At 46.4% G+C, this 24,347-nt stretch overlaps 1 protein-coding gene across 1 annotated transcript in view; it reads left to right on the top strand.

Annotated features, from left to right (window-relative positions):
• The window catches only part of ADAMTS3 (ADAM metallopeptidase with thrombospondin type 1 motif 3), a gene marked incomplete at its 5' end in the record, with an annotated part of 158,537 nt that overhangs the window by 94,293 nt on the left and 39,897 nt on the right, over positions 1-24,347 (top strand). The window contains 7 exons of the mRNA XM_081960285.1: positions 5,827-6,017; positions 9,825-9,908; positions 13,398-13,554; positions 15,932-16,037; positions 19,352-19,495; positions 21,863-21,995; positions 24,114-24,227. Coding sequence (XP_081816411.1) covers positions 5,827-6,017; positions 9,825-9,908; positions 13,398-13,554; positions 15,932-16,037; positions 19,352-19,495; positions 21,863-21,995; positions 24,114-24,227 — 929 coding nt within the window. The remainder of the gene's footprint in view (positions 1-5,826; positions 6,018-9,824; positions 9,909-13,397; positions 13,555-15,931; positions 16,038-19,351; positions 19,496-21,862; positions 21,996-24,113; positions 24,228-24,347) is intronic.

The following is a 24,347-nucleotide window of genomic DNA, read 5'->3' on the forward strand; positions in this document are numbered from 1 at the left end:
GTATAAATAAATGTTCATATGGAATATGTTCATTTTTGAAATGGCTGAAAATATCCACCCATCTTTTATCAATTTCAACATGTTGATTTTCCCATTGTATTAATTTTTCAGAATTTAAATATACATTCAGTCTTCTAATTTCTTCAAAGACACTATTGCCATCTATTTTAATGTCTAGCATTTCTTTAGATAAAAATTCAACACAAGATTCAATATCTATTCAATATACTTGCTATGAAGTAAAAAAAACACCATTAAAAACTGTTTAATAAAATACGTCACATAACGCGCAACAGATTAGTCTTCAAATATCGAAAAGGAGGACATGTAGGAGGACACTTTTCAAGGGAGGACAGAACTTACAAAAGAAGGACTGTCCTCCCTAAAGGAGGACGGTTGGTCACCTTATGGAAACTAATCAAGAAAAGAAGCAACTTAGAACAAAGGAGAAATTTCCAGACAGAACAATTAATCAGTGTAATGGGTTGTCTTCAGAAATGGTGGGTGTTGGATACCACTTATAGTAAGATACTACTCAATGTCTCTGCAATCTCTCCTTGTTTCCAATTCCAAATATTGTTTTATTCTTGTTTTAATCATGTGCAGTAGATTATAATTCTTTGTTTAACATACTTGCATTGTTACTTCAGTCTGCAACCATTATCGCTAACTGCACAGGCCTTTTGATCCAATAAGATCTAGAAATAAACATAAATATAAAACATTTTGAAAGTAGTTTTTTATGAAGAGTTTGGATAACCAATTGTCTGAAGTGATGTAGGGTATCCTGCCTGAGCAGTGGGCTGGACTTGAAGACCTCCAAGGTCCCTTCCAACTCTGTTTTTCTGTTTACTGCTTTTATTGTTTTAAAATGTTTTTAGTGTTTAATTCAGAGGGGGTATTCAGCAGGTTCTGACCAGTTCTGGAGAACCGGTAGCAGAAAGTTTGAGTAGTTCGGAGAACAGGCAGATACCACCTCTGGCTGGCCCCACCCACACCTATTCTCTTCCTCCCGAGTCCCAATGAATCGGGAGGAAATGGGGATTTTGCAGTATCCTTCCCCTGGAGTGGGGAGGGAATGGAGATTTTGCAGTATCCTTCCCCTGGAGTGGGGAGGGAATGGAGATTTTGCAGTATCCTTCCCCTGGAGTGGGGAGGGAATGGAGATTTTGCAGTATCCTTCCCCTGGAGTGGGGAGGGAATGGAGATTTTGCAATATCCTTCCCCTGGAGTGGGGAGGGAATGGAGATTTCGCAATATCCTTCCCCTGGAGTGGGGAGGGAATGGAGATTTTGCAATATCCTTCCCCTGGAGTGGAGAGGAAATGGAGATTTTGCAGTATCCTTCCCCTGGAGTGGGGAGGGAATGGAGATTTTGCAGTATCCTTCCCCTGGAGTGGGGAGGGAATGGAGATTTTGCAGTATCCTTCCCCTGGAGTGGGGAGGGAATGGAGATTTTACAGTATCCTTGCCCTGGAGTGGGGAGGGAATGGAGATTTTACAGTATCCTTGCCCTGCCATGCCCACCAAGCCACACCCACAGCACCGGTAGTAAAAAAATAATTGAATCCCACCACTGGTTTAATTGTAGTTTTTTTTTTAAAAAAAATTGTAAGCCATGCAGAGTCACGATTGAGATGGGCAGCTGTAGAAAAATGACTGACTGGCTGACTGAATGAATGAATAGTTAACTGCAGAGCATATCTGGTTGTTAGCTGCAGTGAATTTAATAGAAGGTAGATTTGAAGTTGGTGTTTTCTTGGGACACAGTTTAAAAGGCTCCCAGTCAACAGGACTGTCCTTGTTCCACCAGTCAAGAGCCAGTGTGGATCTATTTCGGTTGTGAAACTGAAGGCCAGTTTTAAATCCCCAAGAAGAAAACCGATTTAAATAATGTTTCCCCTTTGGCAAGTCAAAAATGCCCTAAATAAAAATGCAGAAGAGCCGGTAGGGTAAATCTAAATAGACTAATTGGTAACTAAAAAAAGAACCTACGTAAAAAAAAAAACTAGAACCCATAATTCAGAAAGTTTGGTTGTGCGTAGCATTCACAGAATAATTTCTTTTTAGAGCGGAGACGGGTGACTCTTTCTTTGTAGGAAAGGATGTTAAACAAAATTCTTTTCTGGGACTTTCTGAGACTGTCAGTTTTAGTCTCACCTTAGCTATGAAAGCCAGCTGGATCGCTATGGGCCAATCACTAGGCGATGGTGAGTTCTAGTCCCATCTTAGCCATAGAAGCGAGATGGATTGCTTAGGGCCAATCGCCAGGAGACAGTGAGTTCTGGTTCCACCTTAGCCATGAAAACCAAATAGATCGCTTTGGGGTAATCACCAGGAGAGGGTGAGTTCCAGTCCCACCTCAGCCAGGAAACCCAGATGGATTGCTTAGGGCCAATTGCCAGGAGTTAGTGAGTTCTAGTCCCATCTTAGCTATGAAAGCCATCTGGATCACTTTGGGCCAATCAGCAGGAGACAGTGAGTTCTAGTCCTGCCTTTGGCATGAAAGCCGGCTGGGTGCCAGTCACCCTCTATTTGTCCAACATGGTTGTTGTTGTGGGGAAAATAGGAGAAGGAAGATGGATATATTTCTTTTCCCCCTCCTCCTCCTCCTCCTCATCTCCTTCTAGCGCTGATGATGTTACCTGGTTTGGTAATGAAATGTCTTCAAGGAAACCACCAAGCTCAGAGAACACCAAGGACCATAGAGTCGTTCTTGTTCTCCTCCTCCTCCTCCTCCTCCTCCTCCTCCTCCTCCTCCTCCTCCTCCTCCTCCTCCTCCTCCTCCTCCTCCTCCTCCTCCTCCTCCTCCTCCTCCTTGTCTCCTTCTAGCGATGATGATGTTACCTGGTTTAGTAATGAAATGTCTTCAAGGAAACCACCAAGCTCAGAGAACACCAAGGACCATAGAGTCGTTCTTGTTCTCCTCCTCCTCCTCCTCCTCCTCCTCCTCCTCCTCCTCCTCCTTGTCTCCTTCTAGCGATGATGATGTTACCTGGTTTAGTAATGAAATGTCTTCAAGGAAACCACCAAGCTCAGAGAACACCAAGGACCATAGAGTCGTTCTCGTTCTCCTCCTCCTCCTCTTCCTCCTCCTCCTCCTCCTCCTGCTCCTCCTCCTCTTCCTCCTTGTCTCCTTCTAGCGATGATGATGTTACCTGGTTTAGTAATGAAATGTCTTCAAGGAAACCACCAAGCTCAGAGAACACCAAGGACCATAGAGTCGTTCTCGTTCTCCTCCTCCTCCTCCTCTTCCTCCTCTTCTTCTTCCTCCTCCTCCTCCTCCTCCTCCTCCTCCTCCTCCTCCTCCTCCTCCTCCCAACCCCCTCTTCTTCTAGCACTGATGATGTTACTTTGGGTAATCAAATGTCTGCAAGAAAAACCTAGCTAACCTAACAACCTAAACTCAAGAGAGTACCCCAAAAAACCCATACCATCAACAGAACATTCCAGGAAGATTGTGGCAATCCATTACTGTATCCCTGTCTCAAGAAAACCTAAAAAGTGTGTCCAATGACCTCAGCATTCCCCCCCCCCCCAATCCCCTTATCTCATTCTGAGGATACTCACGAGTTGGGGGTGGGATGGGGGGCAGAATGGCTTCCCGGCTTCCCTCTTTTATGGTATTCCTTCCTTCTGTGAACGATGCTACATCACAGCACGTGGGCCACAAGTGGCACGCCATGTGTTGCCCGAGTCGAGCTCCACGGCGCATGTGCGCGTACCTCCTGCCAGGCAGCTGGTCTTTGCATCTCTTCTGTGCATGCGCGGGGGTGGAGTGCAACTGGAGATGCACACACACACATGTATGCGTGGGGGATCGGGCGCATGCACGGGGGGCACTCACGCCCCATTTTGGGCCTGGAAAGCCTCCTGCACCAACCTCCTAGAAGCCAAAAATGTGTGGGGCAAATGCGCAGGGTGGCGGGGGAGTGGGGGTGGGTGTCACCGTGCATGTGTGTGGGGAAGGGCGCACATTGGGGGGGTTGCACACCCATTGCATTACGGGTGTGGGCGTGTGCAAAACCTTTTGGCACGCGACGAGAAAAAGGTTAGCCCGCACCGCTGTTATGAGTTTCCAAGAATGCACCTTCAAGGTCTACAACGGCTTAAACTGTCGGACGCTTTCATTCCCAGTGCCGCAAAGCTATTTTTAATCTTTAGAACAGATTTTTAAACTGTGTTTTTTTTTGAAAACCAATGTGGTGAAAACTGAGAACATGTGTCCTTTGCGCCATAAATCTGCTGTGCTATATGTAGTTGAATAGGAAGAAGGAGGGGGAGAAAAAAGAAATTAAAAAAAGATTCTTTCTGACATATATCCTGCTTGGGCACGCAGAGAAAAAGGAGGCATCTCCATTTTTTTTTCCTGACCACAAAAGCCACTTATTTAAAGAGGGACACGACAGCCAAACCCCACTGGGCCAACGTGGGATAGACAGACTGCTGTATTTTTTTTCAATTTTTAATTTTGATTCTAACCGGCCTGTTCGTAAGCTGTCCATTCTGATGGCTTGATTCTATAGTTCCACTGCACACCAGCGAAACCTCGGCCGGTGGTGGCAATTTTTAGAAACTGGGACCCAGGCTCCAAATTTCCTACTTGTGTGCTATCCCAGCTTTTGCATTTTTATTTATTTGTAAAGCCTGAAAATGGCCGAGGTCGGATTGTGACGCTGGTTTGTGATGCTCAGTTTCAAGGAGATCTCAGGGTTTGATGTGAGGATGCCAAGGAAAGAGACGGAGGGACTATTGAGCTGAGAATGTAGAATAACAGAGTTGGAAGGGACTTCTAGCCCAACCCCCTGCTCAGGCAGGAGACCCTAGACCAAGGATGGCTAACGTTGTGTGCCAAAAGAGTGCGTGTGTGCGCACATGTGGCCACACCCATAATACAATTGCACATGAGGCCCCCACGCACGCCCCGCCTCCTGCGCAAACAGACATTTTGGGCCTAGAAGGCCTCCAGGCAGCCTACTGGGACCAAAAAACGGGGAGCAGGGAAGAGCGCTGCACCCCTCCCCCCACAGTCCATTTTGGGCCTAGCAGGCTTCCTGCTAGGGCAGCGGGGGAAGCGCTGCACACACACACGCTCACACACGCACACACACACACACTCCATTTTGGGCCTAGCAGGCCTCCCTGAAGCCTCTGTAACCAAAAACGGGCAGCGGGGAAGAGCACCCCATTCATCCCCGCAGTCCGTTTTGGGCCTAGCAGGCCTCCCTGAAGCTTCCTGGGACCAAAAGCGGGGCGCAGGAGGGTGCACCGCCCCCCCTCCTTGCTCTCCTCTGCCTCCCATGCATGCACGTGTAACCCCACCCCACCCCCGCACATGTCCGCATGTCTCCCACATGCACGGCAGAGACCTAAAAATCAGCTGGCTGGTGGGAGGCACATGCGCATGTGCGGTGGAGCTGTGCTGGGCGATGGCTTGTGTGCTGGCAGAGAGGGCTCCGTAGGCCACGATCTTGGCCCTGTATGCCACGCTCCGTTTTCGCCCACCCCCAGGCTACTAGAAAGCGTCTGGAGCCTGGGGAGGGCGAAAAACGGCTCCATCGTGCCATTGCGTGCCAAAAGTGGGGGGTGGGGCAGTGTTTGCGTGTGCCTGCGTGGGGGGAGGACGCATAGAATTATGTGTGTTGTCACACGCATCCGCCACAACCCCCCCCCCGTGCTCCCCCCGCTTTTGGCACGTGATGTCAAAAGGTTTTGCCATCACTGTTTTATTACGTCCATGGGATAATCTCTGCGGAGAACAGCACTCCAGCTGCCGATAACGGTAATTAGCTTCTAATCCTTGGATTTGTCCTTTTGCTTCACTCAGAATCTGATCTCCTCAGCTTGGAGGCGACCTATGCAAGAATACAGCAGGATCTGAACGAAACGCTGAGGCGACGGAGACACGCCGGCGACAATGACTACAATATTGAGGTCCTCCTCGGCGTGGATGATTCCGTGGTCCGATTCCACGGCAAAGAACATGTGCAGAACTATCTTCTCACCCTGATGAATATTGTGAGTTGCCGTCGTTTCTGGTCTTGATTTTGGGAGAAATAAAAGATCTGGGTCACTTGAGCCTCAAATTGATCGTGGATAATCTTGAAAAAACGGCAGGGGGTTTGAATGCAGGGCGCGGTGGCTCAGTGGCTAAGATGCTGAGCTTGTCGATCACAGAGTTCGGCAGTTTGGTGGTTCGAATCCCTAGCGCTACACAATGGAGTGAGCTCCCGTTACTTGTCCCAGCTTCTGCCAACCTAGCAGTTTGAAAGCACGTAAAAAATGCAAGTAGAAAAATAGGAACCACCTTTGGTGGGAAGGGAACAGCGTTCCGTGCGCCTTCGGTGTTGAGTCATGCCGGCCACATGACCACGGAGATGTCTTCGGACAGCGCTGGCTCTTCGGCTTAGAAACGGAGATGAGCAACGCCCCCTAGAGTCAGGAACGACTCTCTGGTTATGTGGCTGGCATGATTCAACCCCAAAGGCGCACAGAACTCTGTTACCTTCCCACCAAAGGTGGTTCCTATTTTTCTACTTGCATTTTTTACGTGCTTTCGAAGTGCTAGGTTGACAGAAGCTGGGACAAGTCACGGGAGCTCACTCCGTTATGCGGCGCTAGGGATTCGAACTGCTGAACTGCCGACCTTCCTGATTGACCAGTTCAGCGTCTTAGCCACTGAGCCACCGCATCTCTAAAAGCAATGTACAAGTCTAATTTTTATCTCGTCTCTTTTCTAAAGATGAGAAATCCTTGCACTGACCTTTCTGATTATATTTCTGATGCCTTTAGAATATTGGCATTTGAAAAGCTTTGGTCTCTTCGTTCTTCAAAGCGATTTGGGGGTCAGAAGACCTCTCCCTGAGCTGCTAGCACCAAATAAATGCAAAAATGGGAGTTTCTTTCCAGAGCAATTCAATTTTCCAGTGTCAGAGCCATGCCTGCATTTTAAGCAACAGAGCGGCATTTCAGCAGCAAAAGTTGCCTTCGAAGACCACAAATTAAAATGTTGCAGTTGCTGTGAAAACATAATTTTAGGGAATGGAAAGAGGCCTTCCAAACAAAGCAAAGGAAAAAAACAAGAGAGTTTCAGAGAAAGAATCTTGAATATTAAATAGTTTGTATTTTGGCTTTTGTCATTTTGTAAGCTAACCAGAGTTGCATGAAATGGGTGACATATAAAAGAAAGAAAAGAAAGAGACAAAAAGAGAAGGAAGGAAGGAAGGAAAAAGAAAGAAAGAAGAAAAAAGAAAGAAAGAAAGAAAGAAAGAAAGAAAGAGGGAGGGAGGAAGGGAGGGGAAGAGAGAAGGAGGAAAAGAAGGGAGAGGAGGAAGGAAGGAGGGAAAGAAAGAAAGAAAGAAAAAGAAAGAGAAAGAGAGAAAAAAGAGAAAGAAAAGAAAGAAAGAGAAAGAAGGAAGGAAAAAGAAAGAAAGAAAAACAAAGAAAGAAAGGAAGGAAGGAAGTAAAGGAGAGAGAGAGAGAGTAAGGAGGAAAAGAAGGGAGGAAGGAGGGAGTAAGGGAAAGAAAGAAAGGGAGGAAGGAAGTGAAGGAGGGAGAGAGAAAGAGAGAAAGAAAGAAAGGAGGGAGGGAGGGGGACGGAAGGAAGGAAGGAAAGAAAGACAGAAGGAAGGAAGGAAAAAGAAAGAAAAAAGAGAAAGAAAGGAAGGAGGGGGGAGGGGGGAAGGAGGGAGGAAGGAAGGGAAAAGAAAGAAAGAAGGAAGGAAGGAAGGAGAGAGAGAAAGAACAAAAGAAAGAAAGAAGGAAAGAAGAAAGAAGAAAGAAGAAAAGGAAGGAAGGAAGTGTTGAAAATACAAAAAATATGAGACTGCCATACATTTAGGCTTGGCTCAGGATCCCTGCTTGTTTCAGCCCCATCTACTGGTGGCCTCCAACGTTGGTCCCGGCTGAAAGAAAGTTGGTATCTCCAGTTATTTTACTTTACTTTACTTTATTTGCGCTTATATACCGCCCCCTCTCCCAAAGGGACTCGGGGCGGTGTACAGTCCATACATAAAATACATAATAATTAAATAATTAAATAGTTAAATAATTAAATGGTTAAATAGTGATGGAGGAGGTTAAAAGAAGAGCTGTACAACTAAGTAAAGTATCTAAAATATAGTTTTTAAAAACCCTTAAAAATATCCCATAAGTTAAATTAAAAGCATTTCCCCTAAAAAACCAGTTAAGATATATTTGCCAGGAGGTAGAAGTTATGGATGTGCCAGGCCAGCTAATCGGAACAGGTGAGTCTTCAATTTTTGTCGGAAGGAGCGGAAGTCGGTGGTGGTTCTAATGTCGGGGGGGAGGTCATTCCAGAGGGTTGGGCCCATCACAGAGAAGGCCCTACTCCTAGGCATCGCCCGTTGGCATTGCCTGGTGGACGGCACCAGGAGAAGTCCCTCCCTGTGAGAGCGGATTGGTCGCAGGGATGTGTGTGGCAGGATGCGATCCCGCAGGTAACTAGGTCCACTGCCATGGAGCGCTTTAAAGATGGTAATCAAAACCTTGAAACGCACCCGAAAAACCACAGGCAGCCAGTGCAGCTCGCGCAGGAGAGGTGTTACATGGGAGTACCTTGTACTCCCCATGATAGCCCGCGCGGCTGCGTTCTGGACTAGCTGCAGTCTTCGGGCGCGTCCCAAGGGAAGCCCCATGTAGAGAGCATTGCAGTAGTCCAGGCGAGACGTCACCAGTGCGTGAGTGACCATGCGTAGGGCATCCCGGTCCAGTAGGGGGCGCAATTGGCGCACCAGGCGAACCTGGTGGAACGCCCCCCTTGCCACGGCTGCCACATGATCGTCCATTGACAGCCGGGCATCTAGGAGGACGCCCAAATTGCACGCCCGTTCCACGGGGGGCAATTGCTCGCCCCCTATGGCCAGTGATGGAGTTAACTGGCTGAACCGAGATGCTGGTAACCACAGCCACTCAGTCTTGGAGAGGTTGAGCTTGAGTCTGTTGTCCCCCATCCAGACCCCGACGGCTTCCAAACATCGGGACATCACTTCGATAGCCTCGTTGGGGTGGTTTGGGGTTGAAATGTACAGCTGGGTATCATCAACGTACAGGTGGTACTCAACCCCAAAACCACGGATGATCTCTCCCAGTGGCTTCACATATGCGTTGAACAGAAGGGGTGAGAGGACCGACCCCTGTGGCACCCCACAAGTGAGTGGCCTCAGGGCCGACCTCTGCCCTCCTGTCAACACACATTGCGTCCGGTCGGAGAGGTAGGAGCCGAACCACCGCAGAACGGTGCCTCCGACTCCCATCCCCTCCAGCCGGCGCAATAAGATACCATGGTCGATGGTATCAAAAGCCGCCGAGAGGTCTAATAGGACCAGGATAGAGGAACAGCCTCTATCTCTGGCCCTCCAGAGATCATCAACCAACGCGACCAAGGCCGTCTCCGTGCTGTGCTTTAGAAGTTTCCTGTAAATAACTGGAACAACTGGTTGTAATCTTGAAAGAGACAAGTAAAGCTTGGCTGATTGCTGAGGCCCTGAGACCTACATAAGCCCAGGATCATTTACCCTGTAGAGAGAGAAAAAAAATACATCTAAGCAAGGATTTCTAACTCGTTGAAGGCTGCAAGGCTGCAAATTACTACCCGAGGGACTGTTTTTTTTTCTAAGAATTTCTACCTGTCCAATTCTATCGAACAGATTGGGCCTTGAGTCATTGATTGAGATGGGCTGTTAGAGAAATTGAATCAATCAATCAATCAATCAATCAATGTGGAGTCTTCAATCCATGTTTTTCTTGACTATCTCACTAGTAAGAATTTTTTTGCTCGTTTCCTTTTCTTTTCCTTCTGTTTAGGTGAATGAAATTTATCACGACGAATCCCTTGGCGTCCACATAAATGTTGTGCTGGTTCGCATGATGATGTTAGGTTATGCCAAGGTAAATGGACCAGGTGAAGGGCTCACCTGTCTCTTGCACGGGGACGGCTTTTATGGGTCAACAGAACAGGATCTTACGATCCAATCCAAACACATAATGGCTTGGTTTCGATTGGATGATCCAAATGCAATACAATACAATAGCAGAGTTGGAAGGGACCTTGGAGGTCTTCTAGTCCAACCCCCTGCCTAGGCAGGAAACCCTATACCGTTTCAGACAAATGGCTATCCAACATCTTCTTAAAGACTTCCAGTGTTGGGGCATTCACAACTTCTGGAGGCAACTTCTGTTCCACTGATTAATTGTTCTAACTGTCAGGAAAGTTCTAAGTTGCTTCTCTCCTTGATTAGTTTCCACCCATTGCTTCTTGTTCTAACCTCAGGTACCTTGGAGAATAGTTTGATTCCCTCTTCTTTGTGGCAACCCCTGAGATATTGGAACACTGCTACCATGTCTCCCCTAGTCCATCTTTCTCTTAAGCTACATACCCAGTTCCTGCAACCGTTCTTCATATGTTTTAGTCTCCAGTCCCCTAATCCTCTTTGTTGCTCTTCTCTGCCCTCTTTCTAGAGTCTCCACATCTTTTCTACATCATGGCGACCAAAACTGAATGCCGTATTACAAGTGTGGCCTTACCAAGGCCTTATAAAGTGGTATTAACACTTCACATTTGACTCCCTCTTCTTTGTGGCAGCTCCTGAGATATTGGAAGACTGCTATCATGTCTCCCCTAGTCCTTCTTTTCCTTAATATATACATTTTGCCTCTTGTTTACCTTCCGGTAAACCAAACCAAGCCAAAATCCCAAACCCTGGATGCTAACATTGGGTAGAGAAATAAATGTGCATATCGCTACACGGCCTTTATTGTCAATTATTCATTTAGAACATCGCTACATTATTTAGCATCAGAGCATCAGCCAGTTGGGTGACTTCCAACCAAGCTAATAAATATTTACTCTGTGCTTTTGTATTGGCAAGGCAACCCTTGTGTATGTTGTGGGTTTTCCAGGACAGTGTGCTAGTGCGGGTATTAATTTAGTGGTTGATGTCCTCAAAGTCATTTGAGAAATGGAAAAAAAATCTGGAATCCCGGCAAAACGGGGTTGCTTTTTCCCCCCTCAGTTGAATATCTGGTCTTCCCCACGAGATGTTTGTTCCGGTTGAGGGACCCACAGCTCCTTATTTTCTGAAGGAATATAAACACTTGAGCTCATGGTTCCTGCAAAGGTTTGCCATACGTAGCTTTAACAAGCAGATCGAAGGCCTTGGGTTTTTTGTTTTTTTTTGTTTTAAATGGGGAGTTTGAAGCAGAAAATATGATCCTTCCAAATATAAATCTGTGCTTACAAAATAGAGAAATTCCGTAAAATAAATCCTGAGGCAATCCTGGAGAGCGGCCATCTTTTCCGGGGGGCCATTCACACAAATCAATGTATACTTAGGCGCATGAGATAAGAAGACCAATTAGATTCTGGAATGTTGCAGAAAATGGATTTGGATGAAGCTGTTCTTAGCCATAAATTTGGTTCTCTTATGGTGTCTTAAAAGCATTATATGAAGGCCTCTGCTGAGATTTCTTTATTTTGTATTGCCCTTCCATCATTGAACTTCCATCAGATCTTCACAAGGACAATAGTTAAACTAGGATTGATCTATCTCTACTCTCATCTATCTATCTATCTATCTATCTATCTATCTATCTATCTATCTATCTATCTATCTATCTATCAATCTCTACTACCGTGTTTCCCCAAAAATGAAAGTCATCATCAATCATCTATTATATAATCTGTCTGTCTGTCTGTCTGTCTGTCTGTCTGTCTGTCTGTCTGTCTGTCTGTCTGTCTGTCTGTCTGTCTGTCTGTCTGTCTGTCTGTTTCTGTCTATCATCCATCCATCTATCTATCTATCTATCTATCTATCTATCTATCTATCTATCTATCTATCTATCTATCTATCCATCCATCCATCCATCCATCCATCCATCCATCCATCCATCCATCCATCCATCCATCCATCCATCCATCCATCCATCCATCCATCCATCCATCTATCTATCTATCTATCTATCTATCTATCTATCTATCTATTTATCTATCTCTACTACCATGTTTCCCCAAAAATAAAACAAGAGTAAGGTTCTACATTTAGGCAACAAAAACAAAATGCACAGGTACAGTATAGGTGGCACCTTGCTCAATAGTAGCAACTGTGAGAGGGAGTCCTAGTGGACGACCATTTAAATATGAGCCAGCCGTGTGCAGCAGCTGCCAAAAAAAGCCAACACAGTTCTAGGCTGGATAAACAGAGGGATAGAATCAAGATCACATGAAGAGTTAATACCACTTTATAAGGCCTTGGTAAGGCCACACTTGGAATACTGCAATCAGTTTTGGTTACCACGATGTAGAAAAGATGTGGAGACTCTAGAAAGAGCGCAGAGAAGAGCAACAAAGATGATTAGGGGACTGGAGACTAAAACACACGAAGAACGGTTGCAGGAACTGGGTATGTCTAGTTTAATGAAAAGAAGGACTAGGGGAGACATGATAATAGTCTTCCAATATCTCAGGGGCTGCCACAAAGAAGAGGGAGTCAAGCTATTCTCCAAAGCACCTGAGGGTAGAACAAGAAGCAATGGGTGGAAACTAAGGAGAGAAGCAACTTAGAACTGAGGAGAAACTTCCTGACAAAACAATTAATCAGTGGAACAGAAGTTGCCTCCAGAAGTTGTGAATGCCCCAACACTGGAAGTCTTTAAGAAGATGTTGGATAGCCATTTGTCTGAAACGGTATAGGGTTTCCTGCCTAGGCAGGGGGTTGGACTAGAAGACCTCCAAGGTCCCTTCCAACTCTGCTGTTGTATTGTATTGTATTGTATTGTATTGTATTGTATTGTATTGTATTGTATCATCTACCATATCATCTGTCTGTCTGCCATCTATCTATCTATCTATCTATCTATCTATCTATCTATCTATCTATCTATCTACCTACCTACCTACCTACCTACCTACCTACCTACCTACCTACCTATCTATCATCTATTTCTATCCATCCATCTATTAATCATACATTTATGTATCCATCCGTCCGTCCGTCCATCCATCCAAAAGTGTGGAATCCTTGTTGGTCTCTGAGATTGGTTGCTTTCTTGCAGCCTCCAGTCCCCTAATCATCTTTATTTCATATCCAAACTAGGCAACATCATCAGTGCTAGCAAGAAAATAAAGCAAGTGCATTTCAACCCTGAGTTACAAATGTTCTCTTGTATTTGTATCAAGAAATGTAAATGGCTTAAAGAGCCAGTTTGGCCTAGTAGTTAAGGCACCAGCCCAGAAAGCGGGAGGATATGAGTTCTAGTCTTGCCTTAGAAAATGGAAGGAAGGAAGGAAGGAGGGAAGGGAAAGGAAGGGAAGAAGGAAGATGTTAAGCTAACCATTAGATTGGTTTATAACCTGTTTGCATGTTGTTATCGTTTTTCTAGTCCGTCAGCCTAATTGAACGAGGAAACCCATCAAGAAGCCTGGAGAATGTGTGTCGCTGGGCATATCAACAACAAAAAACAGACCCCAGTCACTCAGAACATCACGATCACGCAATCTTTCTAACTAGGCAAGATTTTGGACCAGCCGGGATGCAAGGTAACAACGTACACAACTATGCACTCACAGCTCCTTCAAAGCCCACTTCAGCTTTCAGTATGAAGAGCTGCTCAGCCTTTGGAAAATTCTGGCGACTTCTCCCCCATAGTATCCCAGACGCTTTGCATCTTGCAACTCTCACCCTAGGTTAGGCACATTTCCTTTGCCTCAGCTTTCTTCAGTCTTCTTCAGCCAGGTGTCCATGAGATATGTAGGACTCCACAGCCAACATGGCCAGCAATAGTTCTAGGTTGCTTCTCTCATTGATTAGTTTCCACCCATTGTTTCTTATCCTGCCCTCAGGTGCTTTGAAGAATAGCTTGACTCCCTCTTCTCTGTGGCAGCCCCTCAAATATTGGAAGACTGCTATCATGTCTCCCCTAGTCCTTCTCTTCATTAAACTAGACATACCCAGTTCCTGCAACCGTTCTTCATCTGTTTTATCCTCCAGTCTCCTAATCGTCTTTGTTGCTCTTCTCTGCACTCTTTCTAGAGTCTCCACATCTTTTTTGCATCGTGGCGACCAAAACTGGATGCCGTATTCCAAGTGTGGCCTGACCAAGCCCTTACAAAGTGGCGCTAACACTTCATGTATTATTGATTCTATCCCTCCGTTTATGCAGCCTAGAACTGTGCTGGCTTTTTTGGAAGTTGCCAAAACTTAAGCGCAACTTAAGGCCGCCCTTAGTTTTCGCAGCAGTGAGCCCAAGTAAACATTGACTTCCTGACCTGAGATGTTCTTTGAGGAAATTAGGTTTTGAGAAGCTGGGAAGAACTCTTCAGTTACAAGAGTGAAATGAAACAGGATTCCCATGAAGGCTTGTGGAATGGCCTCCGATAAGAACAGCTCCAAAGGACTTGCCGCAACCTTAAGCGGTTTTGAACAAGTGGGCTTGATCCGTAGGGCGCTTTAGTAGGATTTATTCTGTGCCAGAATAAATCCTCTCCGCTGAGATCTCGTTAAACCCAAAGAGGCAAGCCGAGTGGAGTGCATTCTAAACTGCTCCGTTTTCCATGAACATAAGTACTTCGTGATGCTTTGTTAAAGAAGTTTTGAGAGGGTATATTGTGCTTTGAGTCAGTGTTGACTCCTCACAACTGCCTGAACAAGTCCTTGAAGTGTTCAGCTTCCTGTGGGAAGTGGTTTGCCCTTCCTTCCTTCCTAGGGCTGCGAGAGAATGGCTGGCCTAAGGTCACCCACTTGACTTTGGCAGGACTAGAACTCCCAGTCTCCCAGTTACTGACTCCTATTTATGACGGTTGCAGTGTCCTGGAGTCATGCGACCCCCTTTTGCGATCTTCTGACAAGCAACGTCAATGGGGAAGCTGGATTCACTTAAAAACCATTTTCTGAGCTTAGCATCTGCAGTGATTTGCTTAACAACTGTTTTGCTTAGCAACAGAAATTTTGCAGTCCATTCAGGTCATAAGTTGAGCATTATCTTGCAATCATCTGGTCGTTAGGGAAACAGGAAGATTAATATTCTTTGCAGTCATCTGGTCCTTAGCACTCCGAAGGTCAATCAATCCCCAAATGGCCTGAAAAACTCTCTGCTAACAACCGAGCTTCAGAGTTAAAAAAAAAAAAAAGAGTATAAATCCTTCTATTCCCCACCATTCAGTCAGAATGGAAGAAGCTTCTTGGATGAGAAGCGAAATGTTTTCAAGAAAAAAAAAACCACCAAGAAATGTCCAGCTGCCCTTTGAAAACGTAACTTTGGGACAACCATGACCTGGATAAAATAATAACTATTGTCATTTTGAATATGTACTAATTGGAATACACTAAAATGACATTTTGTTGCGTACAGCTCTCAAAGGATCGCCACCTCCCATATATACTACACAAACCTGACAGAATAAATGAATAAATACAATATTATGCATATACCTACATATGTTATATGACATGGAGAAACAACACATTCTAATTTGGATATATACATTGCGAGAGAAACGAATCTTGCGAGTTTACCAAACGGATGGTATAAGGAAGAAAGCTGTTACAGAATCTGCTAGTCCTGCTAGAAATACTTCAAAATCTCCTCCCAGAGGGCAGCAACAAAAACCTAAGTGGGTGTGTGGAGTCTCTAACAATTCTTCAAGCTCTAAGCACATAGCGCTTATGAGCAGCATCCTGAATAACAGAAATTGAGCTTCCTATAATCTTCTCCACTGTCCTCACCACTCTCTTTATGGACTTTCTATCTGAGGTGCCACCAAACCAAACAGGCATGCAGTTTGTTAAAAGGCTCTCAATCGTGCCTCTGTTAAAAAGTGGCCAGGACAGAAGGAGAAAGATGATCAAGAATCTCCATATTCATCATTTACTTTCTTTGAAAAGATCTCTAGTTTTTTTTATATATATTCTCCACAGGCTATGCTCCTGTCACAGGCATGTGTCATCCGGTGAGAAGCTGCACTTTAAATCATGAAGATGGGTTTTCGTCTGCTTTTGTGGTTGCCCATGAAACGGGTCACGTGTAAGTCTCAACATAAAACAGGATGATCACCTGAATTAAATCAAATCCTGGCAGATTATGCCTTTCTTCTCCCAACCAGGAGTGAAATCCAGCAGGTTCTGACAGCTTCTGGAGGACTGGTAGCGGAAATTTTGAGTAGTTCAGAGAACCAGCAAATGCCACCTCTGGCTGGCTCCAGAGTGGGGAGGGAATGGGGATTTTGCAGTAACCTTCCCTTGGAATGGGGTGGGAATGGGGATTTTACAGTATTCTTCCCCTGGAGTGGGGAGGGAATGGGGATTTTGCAACATCCTTCCTCCAGGAGTAGGGAGGGAATGGAGATTTTACAATATCCTTCCCCTGGAGTGGAGAGGGAATGGGGATTTTACAATATCCTTCCCCTGGAGTGGAGAGGGAATGGGGATTTTGCAGTATCCTTCCCCTGGAGTGGGGAGGGAATGGGGATTTTGCAGTATCCTTCCCCTGGAGTGGAGAGGGAATGGGGATTTTGCAGTATCCTTCCCCTGGAGTGGAGAGGGAATGGGGATTTTGCAGTATCCTTCCCCTGGAGTGGAGAGGGAATGGGGATTTTGCAGTATCCTTCCCCTGGAGTGGAGAGGGAATGGGGATTTTGCAGTATCCTTCCCCTGGAGTGGAGAGGGAATGGGGATTTTGCAGTATCCTTCCCCTGGAGTGGGGAGGGAATGGGGTTTTTGCAGTATCCTTCCCCTGGAGTGGGGAGGGAATGGGGTTTTTGCAGTATCCTTCCCCTGGAGTGGGGGGGGAATGGAGATTTTGCAGTATCCTTCCCCTGGAGTGGGGAGGGAATGGGGTTTTTGCAGTATCCTTCCCCTGGAGTGGGGAGGGAATGGGGATTTTGCAGTATCCTTCCCCTGGAGTGGAGAGGGAATGGGGATTTTGCAGTATCCTTCCCCTGGAGTGGGGTGGAATGGGGATTTTGCAGTATCCTTCCCCTGGAGTGGGGAGGGAATGGAGATTTTGCAGTATCCTTCCCCTGGAGTGGGGAGGGAATGGGGTTTTTGCAGTATCCTTCCCCTGGAGTGGGGAGGGAATGGGGATTTTACAATATCCTTCCCCTGGAGTGGAGAGGGAATGGGGATTTTACAATATCCTTCCCCTGGAGTGGAGAGGGAATGGGGATTTTGCAGTATCCTTCCCCTGGAGTGGGGAGGGAATGGGGTTTTTGCAGTATCCTTCCCCTGGAGTGGGGAGGGAATGGGGTTTTTGCAGTATCCTTCCCTTGGAGTGGGGAGGGAATGGAGATTTTGCAGTATCCTTCCCCTGGAGTGGGGAGGGAATGGGGTTTTTGCAGTATCCTTCCCCTGGAGTGGGGAGGGAATGGGGATTTTGCAGTATCCTTCCCCGGGAGTGGAGAGGGAATGGGGATTTTGCAGTATCCTTCCCCTGGAGTGGGGTGGAATGGGGATTTTGCAGTATCCTTCCCCTGGAGTGGGGAGGGAATGGAGATTTTGCAGTATCCTTCCCCTGGAGTGGGGAGGGAATGGGGTTTTTGCAGTATCCTTCCCCTGGAGTGGGGAGAGAATGGGGATTTTGCAGTATCCTTCCCCTGGAGTGGGGAGGGAATGGAGATTTTGCAGTATCCTTCCCCTGGAGTGGGGAGGGAATGGGGATTTTGCAGTATCCTTCCCCTGGAGTGGGGAGGGAATGGGGATTTTGCAGTATCCTTCCCCTGGAGTGGAGAGGGAATGGGGATTTTGCAGTATCCTTCCCCTGGAGTGGGGTGGAATGGGGATTTTGCAGTATCCTTCCCCTGGAGTGGGGAGGGAATGGAGATTTTGCAGTATCCTCTCCTGGAGTGGGGAGGGAATGGGGTTTTTGCAGTATCCTTCCCCTGGAGTGGGGAGGGAATGGAGATTTTGCAGTATCCTTCCCCTGGAGTGGGGAGGGAATGGGGATTTTGCAGTATCCTTCCCCTGGAGTGGGGAGGGAATGGAGATTTTGCAGTATCCTTCCCCTGGAGTGGGGAGGGAATGGAGATTTTGCAGTATCCTTCCCCTGGAGTGGGGAGGGAATGGAGATTTTACAATATCCTTCCCCTGGAGTGGGGAGGGAATGGAGATTTTGCAGTATCCTTCCCCTACCACACCCACAAGCCACACCCACCAAGCCACACCAAGCCCATCAAGCCACACCCACAGAAACAGTAGAAAACAAATTGAATTTCACCACTGCTCCCGACCCAACTTTCCACCTGAGAAAGCCCACAACAGAGCCATATCTCCTTAAAATTGTTACAGCAAATTAGATTACAGATAGTCCTTGACTTAACCACCATTGGCTTAGTGACTGTTCAAAGATACAACAGCACTGAAAAAAAGTGACGTATGGCTTTTTTCATACTAGTATCCCCCAGGTCACATGATCAAAATTGGCGATCAGCACGTATTTTTGACGGCTGCACTTTCCCAGGGTCATGTGATCCTTTTCTGCGACCTTCTGACAAGCAAAGTCAACGGGGAAGCCATATCCCTTTTACAACCACGTTGCTAACTTAACCACTGCAGTGAGTCACTCAGTTCACTTAACAACTGTGACAAGAAAGGTCACAGAACGGGGCAAAATTCACTGAACAACCACCTCACTTAGGGACAGAAACCTGTGGTCATAAGTCAAGGACTATCTGTACTTATTAATTGCGGAGTTTAAGTTCTGCTTTTGAGTCCGTATCTGGTATATAGGACCTTCAGTTGAGCTATCATCCAACGGGAATCAAGCGTGTTGATTTCCCATGTTTGCTGGCTTTATTTTGATGCTTTAGAACAGGGCTGTCAAACTCTATTTCAATGAGGGCCGCATCAGGGTTATGTTTGACCTCGGGGGGAGGGCAGGGGGGTGTTGGCCGGGGGTGTGTGTCAACTTGACGTCACTCATGTCGGGTGCACCTGTGGTGGCCCAAATGCTCTGCCAGGGAAAACGGGCTTCCGAGCTCCGTTTTTGGCTGTGACTGCTTCCTGCAACCCTCTGCTATGGAACATGGGCTCCTGAGCTCATTTTTTCGCTGCGATGACTTCTTGCAATCCCCAGCCAGCGAAAGCGAAGCTCGGGAGGGCCCCGGGTGGCCCTCCCGAGCCCCATTTTTGCTGGCAGAGGCACCATGGGCTGGTCCTTTGCTGTTTCCAGGGTGGCCCCACAGCCCAGATCTCAGCACCCCAGGGGGCTTGAATTTGACACCCCGGCTTTAGAAGGGGGCCCATTATAGTCCAACCCATCTGAAAGACTGAGTAGATGTTTCCAAGCACTTGTTCTCGTTCCTCACCCGCCAATTAATTCTGACCTGTCTTTCTTTGATTCAGGCTAGGGATGGAGCACGATGGACAAGGGAACCGATGCGGGGATGAGACAGCGATGGGAAGCGTCATGGCTCCCTTGGTTCAAGCAGCTTTCCACCGATACCACTGGTCCCGTTGCAGTGGCCAAGAACTCAAAAGATACATACAGTAAGGGCTAATCTCTTCCTAACAGATACTATAGCATAGAATCCAGTGGTGGGTTCTGGCAGCCAATCCGAACCTGTAGGAATCACCACTGATAGACTCGTAGAGCTGGGAAGGACGTTGGAGGTCTTGTAATCCAATATAAGGCAGGAGTCTTTATACCATCCTGGACAAATAGTTCTCCAGTCTTTTCTCAAAAGATTGGGGCATCCACACAACTACAGGAGACAATCTGTTTCATCGACTACCGTATTTAATACAATACAATAGTAGAGTTGGAAGGGGCCTTGGAGGTCTTCTAGTCCAACCCCCTGCCTAGGCAGGACACCCTATACCGTTTCAGACAAATAGCTATCCAACATCTTCTTAAAGACTTCCAGTGTTGGGGCATTCACAACTTCTGGAGGCAACTTCTGTTCCACTGATTAATTGTTCTAACTGTCAGGAAGTTTCTCCTCAGTTCTAAATTGCTTCTCTCCTTGATTAGTTTCCACCCATTGCTTCTTGTCCTACCCTCAGGTGCTTTGGAGAATAGTTTGACTCCCTCTTCTTTGGAGCAGCCCCTGAGATATTGGAAGGAGTATAAGACGCACCAAGGCTTTGAAGAGGCAAATTAAAAAAAAAAAAAAGCTTTTGAGCTCTGCAAACCTCACAAAAACGGCCTGTTTTTTTGTAAAAATGGGTCCGTGTTTTTTTTAAAGGGCATGAATAGTCACAACAAGACCAAACTAGGAACACCATTAACTGACTAACATCCAGCCAAATGTGAATTTGAACTAGAAGAATGTGTCATCTGATCAAGATAAAGTATGGTCACCAGAGCAGTGGTGAGTTTCGGGCGGTATGGCCCGGTACGGGCAGCGGCCACCATACCAGAACGGTGTTTCCTTGGGTTCACCTGCCCGCCCACGTTCCTTTCCCTCTTTTTGAGGGAAACGGGCCAATTGCGCATGCACACACAGCTTACAGCGCTTGCGCGACCTTGCCGAGCAGCTGTGGTGTCGCAGGGCAGTGGAACGCACCGCTGCACCAGAGGCTGGACCATTGAGATCAATGCTGGTGTCCCATTCCTTCCCTGCTCCAAAGCTTGAGTCTTTCTAGGACTCTCTCACCAAGTCATGGTGTGATCGGGAAGTTTCATCGCAAGAAGCTATCGGTACTGTAGTGGCGATAAGTTTATTGAGGCACCGTTTGGCTGGCTCATCGTATGAGATTGGGCACATGCTTTGCAGTGATGCTCATTTTAGACAATGTTAAAATATTCACGACTGGGAGAGACATGGAAACAAGGTCAGCCAATGAATAGGCTTAGCGACTAAGTCAGCCAATGGGAGCTTCAACAGATCTGAGTCTGCGCAAAGAACTGATACAGAAACTTAAGCAATCTGCCGCTCTGAGAAGTAAACTGGCAGTCTGTCTGGGCTTGTCTGCTGATATGAAGCGAACTGCTTGTGTTTGCATGTAACTCTCCTGCCTTGTGTTTACTTGGAAGAACCACTTGTTGGTCTTGTACATTTATTCATCTATTCTTATGTACATAAAGAAATTAATGAATCCAGATGAATCAATTATCTGTGTGTGCTTTCTGGATTTATGCAACAAACTCTGACAGACAAGCGATGAGCAGCCCGTGGTTAACATGGCCTTAAACATCCTTTTCTGAAGCTCCTGCGAGCCTCTTCGGAACAATTCGCCAGATTTCAACAGCCTAGCTGCCAAAAATCAGCAGTAGGATTGCCAAAAATTGCTATTGTGGCCTGCCACTGTTCTGTGGTAGGAAACAGAAAATCAACGGCAATATAAGCCTTAAAACAGCTGAATACAGTTCAGAAAAAGAAAAGGCAAGAAGAGAAGTGTTTACTGTTACCCGATTTAAAAACCTGGAAAAAAAATAGTTTATCTATTGCTGTCTAAAACACTTTTTTTTAAACGTACCAAGAAGAAGGTTTTGGTCTACTTTATCAAATGCCTTTTTGAAATCCAAGTACTCAATGTCCACAGCATTTTGCAGGTCCGCTAATTTAGTCACTTTGTCAAAAAAGGCAAAAAGTTTGAGGAGTCCTTGGTGCTCTCCGACCTTGGTTGTTTTCTCGCAGACGTTTCATTACCAAAACTAGGTGACATCATCAGATGTTGCCAATCCAGGCTGGTTGCCAAGCTCCTGATGATGTTACCTAGTTTTGGGTAACGAAACATCTGCAAGAAAACAACCAGGCTCAGAGAGCACCAAGGACCCCTCATTTCAACCCTGAGCTACAAATATCCCCCTTTATTGATGCAATAAAGTTTGTCTGGCATGATCTGTTTTTGATAAATCCTTGTGGCTTCTAGTCATTCACGGCTGACAATTTTGCCTCCTTTCTCACACAGTTCTTACGATTGTCTTCTTGATGACCCTTTTGAACATGATTGGCCGAAACTTCCTGAGTTGCCAGGGGTAAATTATTCCATGGATGAGCAGTGCCGCTTTGATTTCGGAGTGGGATACAAAATGTGCAATGCGGTAGGTCTTCCTTGGTTTCTACAATGCAAAGAGGAATTATCGTTTCAATATCAAGATACTTGGTCAGCCCAAATCTGAATTGGTTGTGACATGTAGCTCCCTTCGTCGATTCATATTTTCCATGTAGGAGCTGCAATTTGGGGAGGAAAAAAGGAGAAGGGACTAAAATTTATGACTGCTTTCAGTCTGACAACATCCAGAAGGTTGACAATGGCCAACTTCTTCCCACAAACCTGTTGTGGCCTATCGGCAGCCGGCCCTTCCAGCAGCTAAATCAGAGGAGGAGGAAGTGTGGAAGTCAGGGTTGGCATCTGGGAGCTCCGAGGGGGAAGAAAGAGAACAGCCCTCAGGTCTGGAGGTGGCTGATGAGGAAGAGGAGGAACAGCCGGGCCCAGTGCCTGATGTGCAGCTGCGCCGAAGGAAGAGGAGAGGAGAGCAATGGAAATCCATGGGCCGATCCTAGGGAAGGATGAGCCACTACTAGCAAAGCAGCCCAAAATTTCTGCTGCTAAGTATTGTGGCCTGTAGTCGCCGGCCCCTCCAGCTGTTGAATCAGAGGAGGAGGACGCGTGGGAGTCAGAGTCAACATCAAGGCAACCTGAGAGCTCCGAGATGGAAGAAGGAATGGAGATGGGAGAGAGAGAGAGAGAGAGAGAGAGAGAGAGAGAGAGAGAGGGAGGGAGGGAGGGAGAGAGGGAGAGAGAGAGAGAGAGAGAGAGAGAGGCGGAGTCTGGGCCATCCATCAGCCCTTAGATGGAGAGTCAACAGCCCCAGTTCTGGAGGTTGCTGATGAGGAAGAGGAGGAACAGCTGGATCCAGTGCCTGAAGCGTGCATGCGCAGAAGGCAGAGGAGAGGAGAGCAGTGGAAATCCATGGGCCGGTCCTTGGAAAGGAAGAGCAACGCTGCTAACGAAGCCCCACCCTAGCTCTTGGGATAAAAGGCAGGGGGCGGAGATTAATAAATGTGGCAGACAACTATTCATCTCCCTGTCAGACAGACTTGTTAGCCTGTGAGAGAAACCTTTTGCTGGTACTGCCGGCATTCCTAATAAAGGAATCTTTTGAGCACATCAGAGGGTTTGTTATGTTTGGGGAGCTGGGTCAGTTTGGGTAGAATTTCCCATTTTGACTTTCTTAGGTTTGCTATATAGCAGGGGTGTCCAAACTTGGGAACTTTAAGACTTGTGGACTTCAACTCCCAGAATTCCCCAGCCAGCCATGCTGGCTGGGGAATTCTGGCAGTTGAAGTCCACAAGTCTTAAAGTTCTCACGTTTGGACACCCCTGCTATATAGGAAGTCCTCAACTGACAGCTTTAATGGTGCCTGGCCATTAGGATAATTAAGTGAATCATCACACGACTGACCAGATTTTTACAAACCTTTTGCGGTGGTCGTTAAGTGAAACCCCATTCTTCATTATTGGGTGTTTTGGCCAAGAAGCAGAAGCGGAAACTGGTTTTCAGGAGAAGTGTTGTCAATCGTGGTGACATAACTGCAGGATATTGCAAAGGGCCATACACGCAGGCGGATTGCTAAACTCCCTAAATTGGTCACATGACCACGGAGGGCGATGGCTGTCAGAACTTTGGAACTAGGTTGTAAGTAACTTTTAGGGAGGTCCATCATAACTTTGAGCGATCAATAAGCAACCTGTCATAAGTCAAGGATTGCCTGTATACTCACTCTCTCAGGGGGCTGCAACCGCAACTCTGGGGCCGCATGTGGCTCTTTCATCCCTCTGCTGCGGCTCCCTGTCGCTCAAAATATACGTCACAACTGCCAATGTGCGATATCCACCGGCACACGAGGTTTTGAGGTTTTGAATCCCTTTTTTTTTCGGAGTTCAAAATGTTTTGGTTGCATGCAGAAATAAAAATTTGTTTTCTCTGTAGCAGTTCGTTGATTTCATAAATGCAACACCCCTATAATTTTTTTATACATAGCATAATGATAAAAAATAAAATTGTATATGCAGCACTACCTTCATTTTAGATGTCAAAACTTTTTTGTTTGTTGCTCTGGGTCCAAATGGCTCTTTGAGTGCTTAAGGTTGCCGACCCCTGCTCTATCACCTCCCGACTTCTAAAGATATCTATGATATATTTCTCTTGTTTCAGTTTCGAACGTTTGATCCATGTAAACAGTTGTGGTGCAGTCATCCCGACAACCCTTATTTCTGCAAGACTAAGAAGGGCCCTCCTCTCGACGGAACAGAATGTGCCCCTAGTAAAGTAAGTGGAGTTGTGTTGTCCGGTTGAAAAAAGATGGATGTATTTCAAGGAAAAGTGGGAGACGGTGAGTTCTAGTCCTGCCTTAGGCGTGAAAGTCAGCTGGGTGACTTTGGGCCATTC

Source organism: Natrix helvetica, assembly GCF_964273705.1.
Source record: "Natrix helvetica genome assembly, chromosome: 7".
NCBI classification, from domain to species: Eukaryota; Metazoa; Chordata; class Lepidosauria; order Squamata; family Natricidae; genus Natrix; species Natrix helvetica.